Genomic DNA, 19,550 nt, shown 5'->3' with positions numbered 1-19,550 from the left:
GCTAACAACTGTCCATAACTCCAGTTCCAGGGGATCCGACGGCCTCTTCTGCCCTCTGTGGGCATTGCAGGACACAGGTGTACTTACTTACCTTCATGCAGGCAATACACTCATACAAATAAAATAAAAATAATAAATTAAAAAAAATTTTTCCCTTCATAAACGAATGCATTTTATTTTTAATCATAACCATTCCTCACTCCCCTCTCCAACTCCTACTGTGCCCCCTCTCCTATTTTCTTCCCAACTTTATATATATACACACCCACACACAAATCACCTCCTCAGTATACTTAGTGTTATTAAGGGTCTCCTAAAAAATTATCCAGGAATTCTCAAACTCACTTAAAAACTGTAATACATTATTTCTGTATAAGATTTTTGTTTTTGTTTGTATTTGAGACAGGGTCTTATGTAACCCAAGCAAACCTAAAACTGGGCATATAGGTGAGGATGACCTTGAACTCCTGATCCTCTTGCTTCCTCTTCCCAAGTGCTGGGATTACACCACATCTGGCTTACACACATTTGCTGGAGATGGATATATCAGGATCGAACCCAGGGCTTTGCACATGCTAGACAGCACTTCACTAACTGAACTATATCAAAAACAAAACACACTTTTATAATTAAAATAAGTTATGCCAAATTAACCTGAGCGCTGGCAAGGAACATGCAGTATTTCTAGCTTATTACAGACCACAAGTCAGTATATCTGCTGACTTGGCTCACATAGTGCCGATGTGATGCCAAACATAATTCCTTCCCTCTCCCGCTAACAAGGTTGACTACTAGCACAGCTTAACTGTACACTTGGGGATACTTTAAAGCCTTTTCATATGAAGAGGTACCAAGGAATACTCAAGTTCCTTCCCTCCACCTTTTAAGTAGGGCAATGAAGGTTTGTGTAATTACAATGGCTCTGTTTAAGTCAATCATAAACACCTCATGCAGAATGAGCCACATGCAGTGTTTTACAAAGGGAAAAGCCAAGTTAACATGGATGTTTCCCTGTACTAACATGACGCTTTCGAAGTTCTGTATCAATGTCACATAAGCACTGGATGCTCTTTCAGAGGACTCAGGTTCAATTCCCAGTACCCACAAGGTGGCTAACAACCATCCATAACTCCAGGGGATCTGACACCCTCTTCTGACCTCCAAGGGCACTACATGTGGGTGCACTTACATACAAGCAGGCAATACACTCACATATATAAAAACAATAAACTATAAAAAAAAGTTTAAACAAGGCTTTAAATCAATAAGAAGTCCATTTTAAAGTCCTTGGTAGCTGTTTCTGATATATGCAGACACCTAGGAGGAAAACACAATCACAGTATACAGGAAAGTGTTGGACTAGCCAGGCACTAAGTGGTCTCATATACTATAATGTATAACTGAGGCTGACAAGTGCAAACAATTTGAACAGAATAAATCTGACTCCAGAACTCATGTTTTTAAGCACTATGCTATGCAACTTTTGTTTTTTTAATGTACAAGGTAGGTAAAAAGGCTAATGCCGCTATGTTACAATTGTAATGTGTACTTACACATCCAAACAATTCAGATCCATCAAGGAGCAGTGAACACATACTTAAGACTCTGGGCTACAGATAAAATTGATCTTTTAAAAAATATTTTATTTTTATGTGTATGCGTGTATTGCCTGCATGTGCACCCATGTTGTGCAGCGCCTGCAGAGGACAGAAGATGCTGTCGGATCCCCTAAAACTGGAGTTACAGACAGTTGTTAGCTGCCATATGGGTGCTGGGATTTGAATCCTGGATTTGAATCCAGGTCTTCTGCAAGAACAGTGTTCTTAACTGCTAAGCCATCTCTCCAGCCCCCAAACTAATAGAAACCTGCACCAGTGAAATTGCATTTGCAAGTACATATGAGTACAATACCCTAAAGCAGAAAAAATATACACATCCCAATTATACTATCACTTTACGATAAAGAGGCTTAACAGGTATATGCTGATGAACCAAGATAATATAAAAAGGGAAACGACTTTAAAAGAAAGACGACCTATCTAAGTAGGCAGCAAAAGATATTCATACATAGTTTCTCTGGCTACAAAATGGGGATAAATATTCCTTTAGTGGACTACTGAAGAGGTACATGATAGTCTATGTGTGTGTACATGCAGGCTGTTCACTTGCAGTCAGGGCTTCATAAAGGCTAAGTGCCCACTCTTAACACTGATCCATACCCCAGCCCTAAGTGTTCCTTTCTTTCACCTGCTCTCCGACTCTACAAATGTGGGTGGAGAGATGGCTCAGTGGTTAAGAGAACTGGTTGCTCTGACAGAGGACCTGGAACTGATTCCCAGTACCCACATCACAGCTAAAAACCTCTGTGTCCACAACTCCAGTTTCAGTGGATCTAATGCCCTCTTCTGACCTCCCCACAGCTAACAACCTCTGCATCCATTACTCCAACTCCAGGGGATCCAACACCCTCTTCTGACCTCCCCAGGCACTGCACAACATGGGTGCACTTACACATACACACAGGCAATATATTCATACACATTAAAAATAACAAAATATTTTTTTTTAATTCTTTTTTTAAATTTTGTCTTTTTTTGAAACAGGGTCTCCCTGTAGCCCTGGCTGTCCTGGAACTCATTAAGTAGACCAGGCTGGCATTGAACTCACAGAGATTCGCCTGCCTCTGCCTCCCAAGCACTGACTGGGACTAAAGGCGTGCACCACCATGCCTAGCAAAAAATTAATTCTTAATAAAGGCCTGGCAATCAAAGCAAACATTAGTAGATATTTTTACTAATGAGAACAAATCAGTTCATATGTAACAAAACTCACAAAAAAATGGTTAAGAATTCAGGAGAAAATAATTCCATCCAACTTCAGTGGAGATTTAAAAGAAACTGCTCTGGGGCTGGAGAGATGGCTCAGCAGTTAAGAGCACTGACTACTCTTGCAGAGGACCCAGGTTCGATTTCCAGCACCCACATGGTCCTACACTCCAGTTTTAGGGGAATCCGAAGCCCTCTTCTGACCTCTATGGCACTGCACGACCCGGATGCACTCACATACATGTAGGCAATACACTCGTACACATAAGATAAAAACAAAATTATTTTTTTCAAAAAACTGCTCTACTAAAAAATGAGTAAAAATAACCAAAATGTCAGTAGGTTATTAGTAATTACTGTAAGGACCTAACACTTTCTTTAAAAAATAAGCCAGCAGCTCTGCCTTGCTACCCTCTCACCACAACACCTGACTACACAAATGCTCATCAATGCAACACACAGTTCACCTGCCAGATAAGGAAGGCCCTCTCAGCCAGGATTGCATAATCCAAAAGCAGGTAACACACCTGCAACTAGAATAACTCTGAAGCCCAAACCAATACCAGAAACAGCTCCCAGAGCAAATATAAAGACAAGAGGGAAAGAGGTGCTAAAGTAACCAGAGCCACATTCATGGAATTCCTAAACTTTTCCTCCACTAAAGGAGACATACTTTTTCATGGCAAGATATGGTTCCCAAACTTTCATTTGGGAATACCCAAGATAAAGGGAGGCAAGTTTAATGCCCACGAAGGCAAATCTGCAGCGGTAGAGCCTCTCAGGCCCAGGTTAAATGACCACTATTTTTAGTGTTCTTTATCCACTAGACAGTGGCAATGCTGAGGCTGAAGGGTGGAATGCAGGACAGAAAATGACAGCACTTGCATTTCTCTCCTCTAAGCATCCTGAAAAGCTGCATGTTTAACCTCTACATCCTTTTAAAAACTCAAAGCCTCAAGCTGGGTATGGTGGTGCATGCCTTTTATCCCAGCATTTGAGAGGCAGAGGCAGAGGCAGGTAGATCTCTGTGGGTTCAAAGCCAGCCACCACATAGTAAGTTTCAGGCCACCTGGGGCTACAGGGAAATCCTGTCTCAAAAAGAACATTAAAACAAACAAACAAACAAAACCACCACCAAAAAACCAAAACCAAAACCAAATAAAAAAACCCTCAAAGCCTCACTGCTTTCTCTATAAGGGAAAAAAAAGTTTTAAATACAAAATTTAAGTTACAGTGAAGACAAAAAAATACCCTTATGAGACAAAAAAACAAAACAAAAGCCGGACGTGGTAGTGCACGCCTGTAGGCCCAGCACTTGGGAGGCAGAGGCAGGCGGATGTCTGTGAATTCAAGGCCAGCCTGGTCTACATAGTGAGTTCCAGGACAGCTGGGGCTACAGGGAGACCCTGTCTCAAAAAGACAAAAAAAAAAGATTTAAAAATAAGAATTCAGATTGGAGAGATGGCTCAGTGGCTAAGGGCACTGGCTGCTTCTGCAGAGAATCTGGGTTTGATTCCCAGCACCCACATGGCAGCTGGCAAATTCCAGTTCCAGGGATCTGATAGTGTTTTCTGACTTCCAAGGGCATCGTACGACACAGATGTGCTTACATACATGCAGGCAATACACTCAATACAAAAAATACAAATATTTTTTAAATGGGGCTGGAGAGATGGCTCAGTGGTTAAGAACACTGTTCTTGTAGAAGACCCAGGTTCGAATCCCAGAACCCACATGGCAGCTAACAGCTGTCCATAACTCCAGGTCCAGGGGATCTGCCAGCTTCTTCTGACCTCAGCAGGCATTGCACGGCACCGGTGCACTTACCTACATGCAGGCAATACACACGTACACATAAAATAAATATTTAAAAAAAAATTTTTTTAAACAAAAATAAAAATACAACTATCTACATAGTAAAAAAAACTAAAAGCATCTGTGTTGGCCTGCATAATCTCTGGTTTACCAGTGAACAGATAATCTCAAAATAGCCAAGGATTCTCTATTACTTGCTTAAAAACATCTGATTAATGACTTTGTTTCCAAATTCAGGACCATTTTTATATTAATGAGTAAAATACTTAGTAGTTTAAAAGAGCAAAACTCTTCTGCTCAGATATTGTAGTAATGCTTTTGCCAAGAAAGATGAACATGAGCTAATAATACTCAAGTTTTAGTACAATTGCCTTTGACTTCCAAAATTGGTTTGGAGGCATAGTCAGGGAAATATTTAAGCGAAAATAATCAGCAATGAGAAATGAAAGCTACTGTTAAGAAAGGTTAGTAGCAATTCTAACCTGCTAAATGGGAAAGAAACATGTAAACATTCTCCTCACACAAGTCCTGGGATCACAGGTGTGATCTGACCTTGGCTTCATGTATGGTAGGCACGCACTCTACCAACTGAATTACATCTCCAGTCCCTAAGCAAGCTATTGTTAAATATAAAATCCTGTCTTTTTTTTTTTTAAACAAATGCATTGCTGAATGGCCACGAGCTCCAGTATGGGATCTCAGGAGCCATGTATATGAAATGAAGCCCAACTTGACTCATTCACAATTTATTCCTCTACTGTCATGTATTTCTGATTTTTATCACCATGGCACTTAAAAAAAAAAAAGAAGAGCGGCCATCATATATGCTTATAAAATAAGGATTAAAAGGAATGATGGAATAAGATCAGTGTACCACACTGTCCTACTCCTATACCTAAAGGACAGATAATCGAAGTGTTGGAAAGTACAGCACAGATTAAGTCATGTTTACTAACAACCTCAAATCTTTACCAATAACCTTAATTTTTTTTTTGTTTATGTTTACTTTATATGTATGAGTGGTATGCCTGCATGTATATAAGTGCACTGGTGTCAGGCAGTGTCCGTGGAGGCAGAACAGTGTCAGGTCCCCCAGCATTGGACTTATGAACTTGTTAGCTGCCGTGTGGGCTCTGAGATTTGAACCCAGGTCCTCTGCAAGAGCAGCCTGTGCTCAAAACCACTGAACCATCTCTCCAGCCCCCTCAAATCTTATATACATGAAAAAGACTGCAGAGAGGAAAAAAAGAAGTCGGGGGAATGGATTGTTTGAATACAGTGAGAAAAATCAAAATGTGCATGTAGAACTGACATATTACCAGTACAATGACAAAAAATACCAGGCAAAGAAGAGCTTTACCTTAAAGGAAAACCAAATGGTTTGAGATAGTTCTCAATATGCTGCCTTTTTTACTGAAATTATCTTTCTCTAAATTAAAAGTAACTTACTAGAAGGCGGGTGTGGTGGCGCACACCTTTGATCCCGGCACTTGGGAGGCAGTGAGTTTCAGTGAGTTTAAGACCAACCTGATCTTCACGCCAGCTGGGGCTACAGGGAGACCTTCTCTCAAAAAGACCAAAAAAATTTAAAATTAAAAAAAATTTTTTAACGTAACTTACTATACTTTTCTTCCCCTCTATACTGGTAGTTTCTGTTTGGGTAGGATGGGGGATAGAACTACAGCCTCTATGTGCTTTACCACTGAGCTGCATCCACAGCCTTGATATTTTTTTCTAGATTTCTTTTTTCTATTTTGTTATTATTGCATCAAATAGTTCATAAGCTAAGGACTGAATTGTACCCCTAAAATGTATATATGTAAGTCCTGGCTCCCACTGTCACTACATGTAGAGATACGGTCTTCAAGAGGTTGTACTAGATGAGGTCGTAAGGATACAAGATCTTTAAGCTCACGTGGAATAAAAATCACACTTTAGTTACTGAAAATAATGAGAAAGTGTAAGAACAAGCAATGCAAAGCTCTGGTGGGGTGTACCTGAAATCCCAGCACTAGGGAGGATGAGGCAGGAGGACTGTGAGTTAAAAAGCCAGTCCCATGGTGAGATCCTGGCAAAAAAAGCAAGGGAGAAGGAAGCGGGGGAAGGAGGGAGAATAAGTACCTACAATCCCCAACTAGGAACTGAACTAGGGTCCTCTGCAAGAGCAGCAAGTGCTCTTAACTGTTGAGCCATCATCTTTCCAGTCCCCCAAGTGGCTTTTAAAAAGCTACCTAACCCAATTCCCAGAGTCCCTTCTGCTATTAGCACATGATTGGTTATTAGTCAACACATTTAAGAAATTTAATGGATACAAGAAAATGGAAAATGGATCATTCAGGATATAAGATTTATGAGCATAAAATATATTTTAGTAATATACGATACATTAAATATACTACCTTGGTAAGACTTTAGGGATAATTTGGACCCGTTTTTATGTGTTGTTCTGTTTTTGAGATAGAGCCTCACTATATAGTCCTGGCTGGCTAGGAGCTTGCTATGCAGACCAGGTTGGCATTGAACTCAAGAGAAAGTCACCTATCTCTACCTCTTGAGTGCTGGGATTAAAAGCCTACACCACCACACACAGCCTGGCCCCTATTTCATCACCCTTAAAATGTCTTACTATAATCACCGTGGTCTGGTATATTTTTGAAACACTGAGGTTTAAAAGGGAACCTAATACTTCCAAAGAAAAATTTTATTCATGGCAAAGAAGCCAAAATAGACTCCAAGACCAAATTAATCAAGCACAAGTGGTTTTGAGATCTGTAAACAGTCTTCCCATCGTCTTCAATTCATCATGTGTATGTCTCTCTTTTACTCTCTACACACACACCACCTCTGCTGACGGGTATATTATAATGCACATCATCTGAACTGCAATCACCTCACAAGAACAAACTTCAGACCATCTAACTGCTCAAATTCAGTTAGTCATAACTACTTTGAAAGATATATTTAATATACTGCCATTTCTTCCTAGCACAGTGTATTAATTTTGGGCAGAAATAGTTTCATCCACACACTGACAAAGTTTAAAGCAGAAATAGTTTCATCCACACACTGACAAAGTTTAAAGCATTTCAAAGTTTCTTGAACTAGCTTTGATGGCTCATACCTTTAATCACAGCACCCGGGAGGCTTGAGGCAGGAGGACAGCTCCAAGTTCAAAGACAGCCTGGACTACATAATAAATTCTAGACCATAATAAAAAATTGCACCTCAAAAACCTTAAAAACAAAACAGAGAGAGAGAGGGAGAGAGAGAGGGAGGGAGGGAGGGAGGAAGGGAGGGAGGGAGAGGGAGAGGGAGAGGGAGAGGGAGAGAGAGAAAGATTGAGAGAGATATTGAGAGAGATTATTGATCATATGCCAGATTTACCAGATCAAAAACCCCTCAGGGGTGGGTCCACAGTCTGCCACATAGTCCTGCCTGTTTGGCCTAGAAGTCGCTATGTAGACCAGGCTGGCCTCAAACTTAAAATGATTCTCCTGCCTCTGTCTTACGGGTGCTGGGAATACAAAGGCATGCATTGCCATGCCAAGCTTTCGGTATTGTGATTCTTGGTTTTTAATCTTTATGTATATGTGTGTCTATATGAATGTATGCCACATGTGTGCAAGTGCCTGTGGAGGCCAGAGAGAGAGAGAGAGAGAGAGAGAGAGAGAGAGAGAGAGAGAGAGATAGGGGTTGAGGTAAGAAAGAGTTTTTGAATTGCTATTTCCTTGAGCTATTCTTTCAAATGGTTCTCAGATACCCTTTAAAGGATACACTCTGCCATTGCTGCAACATCCAGTTTGTCAATATCGGGAGAGCCAGGGCAACATTTCTTGAATTCTTTTCGAAGATCAAAAAAGGAATAGAAGCATTCGGGTAGTAACACATTCTGAGGAAGGATAAGGTAGAAGTTAACTAGGTGAATCTGATTCAGTGTTGCTCTAATAATTAGGCACCAAAGAACTGACTATATTTAACCACAATTTTTAGAAATATAAGTAACTTTATATTATTATTTTTTTGTCTTTTTTGAGACAGGGTCTCCCTGTAGTCCCAGCTGACCTGAACTCTTGACATAGACCAGGCTGGCCTTAACTCACAAAGATCCACCTGCCTCTGCCCCCCGAGTGCTGGGACTAAAGGCGTGCACCACCATGCCCAGCAAGTAACTTTTTAATCCTTGATTGCTATTGTATTAGATCCTATACAAGTTTCACAAAAGTACATTTTAATGAAATGGATTACAAAATTTATGCTGCACTACATTTTCCATTCAAACCATTTAAAATTTTTTATTTATGTGTGTGCTTTGTCTACATGTGCATGCAGGTGTGCACAGAGCCCAGAAGAGAGTAGTGAGAACCCCTGGAGTTACAGGCAGTTGTGAGCCACCCAACGTGGATGCTGGGAATTGAAACCAAGCCCTCTGAAAGACCAGCAGGTACTCTTAACTGCTTTTTCCAGCTCTCATTCAAACCACTTCTGAAGCTGTAATACACTTGGACTATTGTGCTCTATATATTTTTAGTGGTAATAGACTTTTTCCTGTCACAATCATTTTAGGTCATCTGTTTTTATATCAGTTTTCCCAGAGATAAGTTTAGATTATGGTTAACTTGTAAAATGTAACCATTCTAACTACTACTGAGTTCCAGTAATGTATTTATTTGGTACTCAAGATTGGGGTATTTCTGATTATCTGAAAAGTATTTTTGTGTTAAAATTCTTTATTAGCTCTCCTGCCCACTATTTTGGCTCTACCTCAGAATTCAAATTAGACTTTAAAAATACGCATCAGAGGCCAGCAAGATGGCTCATTGAGTAAAGTGCTTGCTACCTAAGCCTGAAGACCTGAGTTGATCCTAGGAACCTATTAAGGGTGCAAGGAGAGAAGCAATTCCTGCAAGTTGTCCCATGTCTTACACATGTACACTGTGGCATGAGTATGCCAAAAAAACACAATAATTAAGAAAAATTAAAAACTCACATCACAGCTAGGCAAGACAAAAAGTGCCTATAATTCAACACTCTGGAGGTAGAGGCTGGAGAATGTTCAGTTCATGCCCAGCCTGAGCTAAATAGTAAGATCATCTCAAAAAAAGCCAAGGGCCGAAATGTAGCTCATTAGTAGAGTGCTTGCCTAGCATGTGCAAGGTTCTAGGGGTTCAATCCCTACCAACAAAAAGAAAAGGTACTTTAAGTCAAAGCAGAGAAGAACTAGTTACCTACTGTTCTTAGCTCTGAGCTCCACTTATATGGCTGTTAAAAATAACTGTAGAAGGCCGGGTGTGGTGGTGCACGCCTGTAGTCCCAGCACTTGGGAGGCAGAGGCAGGCGGATCTCTGTGAGTTCAAGGCCAGCCTGGTCTACATAGTGAGTTCCAGGACAGCTGGGGCTACAGGGAGACCCTGCTTCAAAAAGAGAAAAAAAAAACAAACTGTAGAACCAGGTGTTGTGGCACACATCTTTAGTCCCAGCACTAAATTGGCAGAGGCAGGCGAATCTCTGTGAGATCAAGGCTAGCCTGGTCTACAAAGCAAGTACCAGACCAGCTGGGGCTACATGGAAACCCTGTCTCAAAAGAACAAAAACAAAAGGTAACTGTACAGATAAATATTATGCTATCAGGTTTGGTTTCTTTGTTACATTTTTGTTTTGTTTTGAGATGGCATCATTTACCCTGGCTGGCCTCAAACTCACTATGTAGCCAATCCCCCTGGATTCAAGGCATGTTGGGAACTGAACCCAGAATGCTAGGCAAATTACTAATTGAGCCGAATCTCCAGCCCTCTGAAGTATTCATTTCTGGTCTTTGTCTGGAATCCTCTATGTAGCCCAGACTGGCTTTGTTTTTGAGACAGGGTCTCCCAATAAATGCCCTGGCTGGCCTGGAACTCTGAGAGATTTATCTGCCTCTGCCCTGCAAGTGCTGGTATTAAAGGTGAACAAGCCCCAAATCCAGGCCCCAAGGTTGGTCTTTAATTCATATCCAATTCAGCTTGAAAGAGTGCTGGTAGCACAGGCCATGTGGCCAAAAAATAAAATTACAAGACAGAATTGAGATTTTTCTTTTTTCCTTTCTTTTTTTTTTTTCGGTCTTTTTGAAACAGAGTCTCTCTGTAGCCCCAACTGGCCTGGAACTCACTATACCAAGCTGACCTCGAACTCAGAGATCTGCCTGCCTCTGTCTCCCTCCTGAGTGCTGGGATTAAAGGTATGTACCACCACGACGGTGCATCATTGTTGTTTTTTTTTTTTTTTTTGATATATACTATTTTTGTTGGGCAGGGAGGTGTACCCATAAAACATCATCCATGTGGGAGTCAGAGGACAATTTGTGGAAGTTGGTTCTCTCCTTCTACCATATAGGTCCTGGGGACCAAACTCAGATCATCAGGTTTAGAAGCAAGCACCTTCACCTGTTGAGGTATCTCATGGCCCTAGAATTTTCTTCAAATTTCAAAATAGATTATGATCATTAACTTGGGAATTCTATTCACTGATTTATAGGTTTAAAAAAATCAAGGAAATAAAAGTAATTTTAAAGTTTGTTAAACATGCAATGTCTCCTTTATTGGATTCTATTAGATGTTATTTTTTCATACTGTATCTGAAATCAGCATCATTGTAACAGCTTTCAAGAGTTAATACCAAATGAATCCTCATAATTCCTTCAAAAATCGTCATCGATAATCTACTTAACAAAAACTCACATAAACAAGAAAACAATTAAATCATTATGTCTATTTAAAATACTTAGCATTTTATTTAGCACTTATAGACATTGATGCTATACTAAATTATATATTATAATTTATAAATAACATATTAAACAGGTCTGTAAAGCTCAATGCTCCTTGTGGAAACACCTTCTCCACAGTAAGTCCAGGAAATATATCCAAAAATGTTCATGTTAAAAATTTTTCACGTATTTTCTGTGTAGCTCTTATTTTTTGCCATTTTGTGTGCAAATGAATATGTCATTTTTATTATATTGTTTTAGCTTCTTATATTTAATTAATCCTAACAGAAGTGGCTCGAGAAACTATCTTAATTTTTCTCTAGAAGTTTTCCAAACTGTAAAACAATCCATCTAAAATAGAAACGAGTTGGGCACAGTGATCAACACTTGCAGCCCAGTTCTCAAAAAAATGAGGCAAGGAGGATGGAGACTTAGAGGCCAGCCTGGGCTATAAGACAGTCTAAAAAATTGGGGAAAGGGTATGAAGCAAACAACGAAACAACCTTTCTACTCTGGCCCAATAGGGAAAGTTTAATTAAGTCTTGTCTGTGCTAGTATGACTTGGGGGAAGGTGGTGATAATCTTCTGTATATTTCTGGATTAATGACATGGCAACTGGTATAGCACTTCATAAGATGCACTAATGACCAAGATTTCTGTAATAGAAGGACCTCAACCCTCAAGGCGAAGGACCTGGAGTTTCCCCCTCAGGCTCTTCAAATTATTATACATTTCACTAACTTTCCAGTTTTCCCTATTTTAGGGCACGAAGAGAAAGAAAATCTGCGCTCACTACACCTGCCTGTGGCATGGATTTCAATCTACGTATTTCATTAGATTTGCCTCACACAGTACCTTGAATGTATTCTCTTTCCAAGCTCAGTGTCTGCCTACCACAGCGAAAAGTTACAGTTCAAACAAATTTGAGTTAACAGAAACTACATTAGCCAAGATTGGCTACACTGGATGAGCTGCCCATGCTCTAAATTATCCTACAAAAATATTCTTCCAGGGAGAGAAACAGCAGATCTAGGGTAAGACTCTCTCACTCCATTATCAGAAAAGCTAGCCAAACCCTACTGGTACAAAATTTCAGTTTTGGAACTGGGCATGGTGATGTACCCCTGTAATCCCAGTACTCTGTGGAGGCTGAGGCAGAAGGACTGTGATTAGTTTGAGGCCAGCCTGGGCTACAGAATGAGACCATACATAGAAAAGTAAGGAAAAATTTAAAAATTCAGTTTTGAACATTTACCTAAAAGCAAAGTGAAGTGGGCTAAAATGGTATTTTACTACCTATGTTGGTAGCTTATCTAAGCAGTCTTTTTAGTGTAATTATTTTTAAATACAGTTTTTCAATTGGTTTGATCCTCTATAAGATGAAGCATTTCACATGAAAATTCCATAATGTATTAAAATAACAATCTTTCTTACTTGTAGGTATTGTGACCGGAATATTCAGACCCCATATTAGTTCAAGAAAATGGAGAATGTCAAGTACCTTGACAACTTGACAGGTGGTTTTTTATTTCTATTTTTTGGTCTTTTTGAGATACCAACTCCCGGTAGCCCCAGCTGGCCTGGAACTCACAGAGATCCGCCTCCCCCTGCCTCCCCAGTGCTGAGATTAAAAGCCTGAGAAATCAGACATCACGCCGGGCTTTTTACAACATGACAAATAGGTTTTAAATCAGCAAAGGGTATCTATAAAATTGTGAAATCCCAAGCACTTATGTGAAATAGGTATGCATTTTTCAATCATAGTAAAAACAGGTTAAATTTACTATATTAACATTTTAAAAAAGTTCTGGTAGGAAGCTACACCCTCAGCCTCCAATTTCCTCATTTCCAAGCTCATTAACATCAAGTCCATTAACATTTTGTAACCATCACCATCCTTTTCCAGAACACTTCCATTTTTTCCAAAATGAAACTCTGCATCCTTCAATCAGTAACTCCCCACCTGCACCTCTTTAAAAGTGAGATAACTTGGATGACATTTTATAAAAGCCTCCATTCAATTCCCAAAGTACAACTGTTTTTCCAGAAGCCAGCATAAATAGATTTGGATAAACTGTTGGGCCAAAACCTGTCACCCCCTATCCCCAGTACAGCCATATTTCCTGAAGCCAGCACACTTACCTTCTTGGAAGCCTCGGGATGCAAGATTTGCCGGACGTGAAGCTGTCCGTCTGTACAGAGGCAGAAGGAAGTCCCTACCCCAATGTTCAGTTCATTGCTCACTGACTGGTTAAACTGAAAAAACAAACACACATACACACACGAGGGAAGCGGAATTTACAAACTTGTCCAAGTTGCGGAACATGATTAGAACCAGAGAAAACTGTCCCGAGGACTCTGAAGCGCAACACGCCTGCCAGGGAAACATCACAAAGACCCCCTTTCCCACAAATCTGCCACTTTGCCTAGGCAAGGAAGCTTTCTAGTCAATTGCGGTTTTTGCTCAGAAGGCCACAGCCCTTCAGTTCCAATTTTCAGAATGCGACAAACCAGAGGTTCACTAGCAAGTTAGTTGCCTTCAGATTACATCATTCCCTGATGATACTTTTTAAATGTTTGGATGTTCAGGTTGAAGGCACCAATTTTCGATAAACAAACCAAGTAATGAATATCCACAACTGTCAAATCGGGTAACATTTTTCTTGGGAAATACCCTTGTCATAATTCTCTCCTTCAATTGGAAACTCATGTGCTAGGGCAGAGGCTGAACGCGGAACTCACACCTCCGCACAGGTGTAGAGCCCACCCTACCCCGACTTCCGGCAACCATCATCCCTCAGAGCTGCCAGTTTTTAGGTCACCTCAATTCCAATAGGGGATCCCGCCAGCTCTAAGGTGACCCAACAAGTAGTCCTACAGGCTGGGACCTGCAAGCTCTCTCTGGGATCGCGACCAAGGCACTAAAGTACTGAGGAAGCCGAACTGGTCCATGGAAATTGAAGTCTGAGGGCTGAAATCAGGCCGGCAGTGCCTACCAAACTGGTCAAGGCTACCACGCGGCGCGCGGGGGTGGGGATGGCGCGGGGTCTGCACCTCTAAATCTCTGCGCCCCTGCCCCGAGAGTGAGCTGCAGACCCAGAACCACTGGAGGCTGGGCGTGCAGACGTGGGAGCACGGCATTCCAACTTCGCCCGGCGTTCATTGGGTAATCGGCGGCGCCTCCGCGGCCCCAAGAACTACCCAAGAGGCAAGCGGGACACAAGCGCATCCTGCGCCAAAGACCCTGGGAGGCCAAGAGGCCAAGTGGGGTAACCCTCCCGCGGCCTCTCCCCGCCCACAGGCCGGGCTCCCACCCACGAGGCTGAGTCTCGCCACCCCGCCCCAGGCACCAGCCGGACCGCCCCACGAGGGCGTGGAGCAGTAGGGTTGGGTCAAGCCTGGGGGCCCGGGGCTGCCGGGATGGGGGTAGGCGGCGTGGCCCAGCCAAGACTGTCACCTGTCGGAGGGCTTGGTCCAGCTGCGGCGCGGACGACAAGTTCTCGGCGTCTATTTTGGTTTCTTCTTTACAATCCTCCGTCAGTTCCAACTGATCCGGTCTAACTAGTACTTCGTGCAACTGTCCCACCTCCGGAGGCGGGGGATGGGGAAAAAGAAGGGGTCAGTTTCCCCTTCTTCCATTAGGGATGGCTTCCTCCCCGGCTCCTCCGGGGCCACCCGCGGCTCTGCAGGAGCCGGGCTGTAGAATCAACGCTACCTAGACGTCCGGGGCTCCGGCCGCCGCTCCCCACCCCCACCCGGATCCGGGAACGGAGGCGGGGGGGGCACCTCAGGAAGCACCCCATCCGGCCCGGCGTCCGGCGACCCGCGGAGAACGCGGCCCGGCTGCGCCGGCCTCTCACCTGGGCCAGGTTTCGGAAACTGAAATGGCTCCAAGGAGGCTGGGCCACAAGTTTGGTTTTATTCGAGATTCTCTAGGCCTCGGGTCCCAGCTTCATTAGCGTACAAACACGTAAAAGTTAAAACAAAAAACTCCTCTCCCAACTTCAACAAAGTTCTAGTCCCACACCTGGCCTTTGAGCCAAAACCCGAAGTACCTTCTTGTTGGCCAAATCCACGACTTTCCATAACAGCAGGATCAGCTCCTTCTCATCCGAGCCCAGCTTGGCTCCGGTGGCCCCAGCAGTGATTCCAAAAAGCACCACCAAGTAATCCGGAGACGCCGTCATGACGATAGGTGGGGAGGGGGAGAAGGCGGGTCGGGAGGCGGCGAGGTGGGGATGGAAGTGAGCGAGAAAACCTGTACTGAAAAAACCCTCTTCCCGTAGAAAAAAGAGAACGTGCCCACCCCCCTCCTCGCGGCCGCCGGTGCAAAAGGCGGTAAGCAGTCACCCCGACCCACACCTGGCCGGCGCTCCACACCCAGGGAAGGAAGGGGGGCGGGCAGGAGGGCGCAGCGGGCCGGCCCTTTTTGTGTTCTATTGCCGGTTCGTCTAGGAAAAAGCCAGGGAGTAGGGCTGCACCCCCGGGAGGCGCGCGCAATGGCTGAAAGCCTTTCTGTTTTGGGAGGTGGCTCTACCTGCCCGCCCCTTCCCCCTCCCCCACGTGGTGCAGGTAAGAGACACCTGGCCGCGCCGGCCCATTGGCTCCTTCAAACCACGACGTGGCAGCGGTGGGGGAGGAGGCCTCTAGGGGAGGGGGAGGAGGGGGCGGGAGACAATGGCTGGATGAATGGAGACGCGTGGGAGGGGGAGACCCGTGGGGCGGGGAGAAGCCAGTGCCACCCTGAGGGTAGCGGAGGCTAGACAGGGAAAATTTGCGGGGAGAAAAGGTGCAGAGCGACGGGCGAGGGTCCCGGTTGGAGGGCGGCGCGCGGCGAGGGGACCCGCAGGGAAGGCTTGGCCGAGGGGGCCGGAGCGGAAGGTTCTGAAGGGTCAAGCGAAAAGGCCGAGGCGCGGGGAAGCGAAAGGAGGCCAGAGGTGAGGCCCAGGGCGCGGAGCGGCGCCTGGGAGGGCGAAAAGCGCTGGGAGGGACCGGCCAACGGCAGCCGGGGGAGGTGACGAGGGCAGTTGCGGAACCCGAGAAAAGCCGCTCATGAGCCCTACACACCTTGCAGTGCAAACAGCACGAGAACCCGGGCGCTGCCCTTCCCGCGCCCAGCCTGGCGCTTGCGCCCTCCACCCTGGGGCGCGCGCCCTGGCCCCTGCTGACCGACCTCCCGGGAGCAGAGTTCTCCATCCCACCAATGCAATTGCTAGTTTTTCGTTGTCCTGGCAGCTAGTTTCAGACTGGACCGCCCTCCAGGGTTGGGGCCCACTTAACTTTGATTTGCCTTGGGTCGGAAATTAAATGCCTCTTCCGCGCGTGCCACATACGGGTTTTCTTGAATGAGGCCAAGCAGACCGCTTCCTAAATTTCCCGCTCTAACCCGCCCTCCACTTGTGCCTTTTGGCTGTGAACTTGGAGTGGGTGAATGCATCAATGTCCTGACCTCTCGAGCTCAACTTGTGCCCAGTGTCTCGTGTGCCCATCATCAACCCACCCCACCCCCAGCCACTAGCCACCAGGAGGCAAGGTAGGTCACGTTGACATTTTAGAAAAGTGCCGGAAGTGTAGTTCCCTGGAGTGTGTTTCAAACCGGCCTATTCTTGGGAACAGGAGTCCGTATGAAATATTACTAGCCGGGCGCCAGATGTGCCGCCTTTCCTCATTGGGGATAAGAAGTGAGGCCACCGTATCCCTGCAACTGCAGTAACCCACTCCGGGAACAAATCTGTAACCTTCCCGGGACCCTTGTCCAGGGAAGCTAGAGACCCGGCTGCCCCGGGAGTGGGGGTGCGGTCGGACAAGGTTCGAGGATGGTGGGGGGCGGTGCAGGTGCCAGCTGGGTCTCCCGAGATCGGGCGGAGACCCGGCTCTCACTGGCAACGCCGCGAGAGCCCGCAGGGCGCCGGGTACTACCCGGCCCTCGGCTGCTCGGTGGTTGCCGGCACCGGCGTCCCTGAACCAGCCCCCTGCTCCCCCGGAATATCGGGAGCTGGAACTGGGCGCGAGCAACCCGGAAAAACCACCCGGATTGCATTGCACTGGGCGAGGCCGCCTGGAGGAGCCGGTTCCCCAGAGCCGGGTCCCCGCGGGGCTGTCGGTGCTCGGTTCCCAGGTGCTCAGCTCTGCGGTGCAGGAGAGGAGTGGCCGGGAGCCGGATGCCCGGCCGATGGCTGCAGGGAAAACGATTACCACCGCTGGGACCCGGCGATACATGCCCACCTTTGGTGCTTGGATTCCTCGTTTAAACTGAAGACTTAAAATCAGCACAATTACCTGGGGGGATTTCGCAGCAGTGTTAGAAAAAACTAGAATCTCGGGCAACCTCTAGGCTACTTGCTCTCTGCAGAGACTTTCCATTTTATCGTTAAAGACTGGATTCTTGGTTTCTGACAATTTTTAAAATTTGTTTTAATTTCCAGCTAGATTTAGAATAGGGATTTTGTTCTTCAATAGATTCTCTGGACTATAACAAGAGCGAAAGCCTAGAACGTACTGTGCACTCAACAAATATTTGTTAAGTAATTGTAATAACATGCACTCTTTTTTTTTTGCAGCTTTGTCTTGAGCCTAGGGTGTAGCTCATCGCTGTAGAGGTGAGATTCTTAAATGGAAATCTACAGAAAATTTAAGTGCTAGTTCTCCACAAAGTTACTTTTACTAAATTAAAAGGCAAGTGGGTGTTGTGTATGTGTGTGTCGGTGGTGTCCTGTAATACTAGTGAATCATTTCTGGGAAGAGCTGATTGTGGTGATGCAAGATTCTTATACCCCCTCCCCAACACTCAGGACACAGAGGTAAGGTTCAAGGCCAGCCTGGGCTTTATTAGTGAGACATTTAAAGGAACAAGAATAGAAAAGAAACAAAACAAACAAAACCATAAAAAAAAAAAAAAAAAAAAAAAAAAACCAAAAAAAAAAAAAAAAAAAAAAAAAACCAAAAAAAAAAAAAAAAAAAAAAAAAACCAAAAAAAAAAAAAAAAAAAAAAAAAACCAAAAAAAAAAAAAAAAAAAAAAAAAACAGAAAAGGGAATGAGTTCTGGATTTTTTTTAGAAGTGTTTTATTACTATCACCACCATTTATATGTAAAAGAAAGCTTCTACAGTAAGAACTTGCTGTGAGTTGGCTGGGAGGGAAAAGTTGGAGAGGTTCCTTCATGTCTTTACTGAAGTTACTAAATCTCCTCCAAACAAAGCAGGAGGGCTCTAAATAGAAGGATGAGATATAAAGTAACTAATATATTCTCTTGTTTTTTATGTTTTTTGGAAACAGCTTTTTGTTATATAGCCCAGGATAGCCTTATATTCAAGATTCTCCTGCCTCAACCTCTAGACATACTAAAGACAAAACCTCAGTGATCCAGGGCTAGAAAAATTTCTAAAATTTATTCATTCATTTTACATTTATTTTTTGGAGAGGAGGATCCCACATATACTGTGACATATAAGTACAGGTCAGAGGATGGTTCTCTTCCACCATGTGGATTCCAGGAATCAAACTCAGATGGTTAGTCTTGGCAGGAAAGCACCCACTAAGCCATTTGTACCCCAAAAGCACCTTTTTGTTCCTTTAAAGGTCTTTAGGGATATAGCAGTGTATGTGTATAATCCCATATTTGGGAGGCAGGAGGATCAACTTTAAGGGAGTAGAGCTATAGATTAAATAATTAGTATTATATCAGTGTTAATTTCTCAGATTTGTAATATCACTGTGGTTGTACTGAAAAGCTTAGGGATAAAGAAGAATCAAGTTTATAAATAGGTCTTGAGAAATACAGACAAAATCTGTATAGATACAGAAGAAGTGCAGTAAAATGTTAACACTGAGGAGTCTTTTTATCTTTTAAATACTTAAAAAAAATTTTTTTCTTTAATGTGTGTGTTTTACCTGCATGTATAAGTGCATCTGTGCATGCAATACCTGTGGAGGCCAGAAAGGCCAGAAAAGGGCATTGGATCCCCTGAAATGGAGTAAGGGAGAGTTGTTAGCTGACTCTTCAGCCCCCAAACTGAGACTCTAAATGAAGGATTGTTTTCAGTGCTGGGGCTCAGCCCCTGGGCCTCACACATAATAGGCAAGCCATAGGTGAGAAAGTTTTTATGCTATTCTTTGTTACCTCTGTAAGGTTTTTTGTTTTTTTAGTTTTTTTCCCCCCCGGGAGGGGG

At 43.8% G+C, this 19,550-nt stretch overlaps 1 protein-coding gene across 3 annotated transcripts in view; it reads right to left on the bottom strand.

The window, feature by feature from the left end:
- The window catches only part of Esrp1 (epithelial splicing regulatory protein 1), a 66,868-nt gene extending 50,947 nt beyond the window's left edge, over positions 1-15,921 (bottom strand). Inside the window, exons 1-4 of one of the 3 annotated variants that reach the window (XM_029570809.1) lie at positions 15,438-15,921; positions 14,840-14,968; positions 13,525-13,638; positions 8,415-8,529 (exon numbers count right to left, since the gene is read on the bottom strand). In XM_029570809.1, coding sequence (XP_029426669.1) covers positions 8,415-8,529; positions 13,525-13,638; positions 14,840-14,968; positions 15,438-15,569 — 490 coding nt within the window. In that variant the 5' untranslated portion in view covers positions 15,570-15,921. The remainder of the gene's footprint in view (positions 1-8,414; positions 8,530-13,524; positions 13,639-14,839; positions 14,969-15,437) is intronic. The other 2 variants (XM_008847840.3, XM_029570810.1) reach the window with 2 other exon arrangements.
- Between the last annotated feature and the right edge of the window lie 3,629 nt (positions 15,922-19,550).

Source organism: Nannospalax galili, unplaced genomic scaffold (genome assembly GCF_000622305.1).
Source record: "Nannospalax galili isolate Female #2095 unplaced genomic scaffold, S.galili_v1.0 scaffold183, whole genome shotgun sequence".
Classification (NCBI taxonomy): domain Eukaryota; kingdom Metazoa; phylum Chordata; class Mammalia; order Rodentia; family Spalacidae; genus Nannospalax; species Nannospalax galili.
Note: the sequence above shows the minus strand (reverse complement) of the source record. Positions and strands in the feature narration are given on the sequence as shown.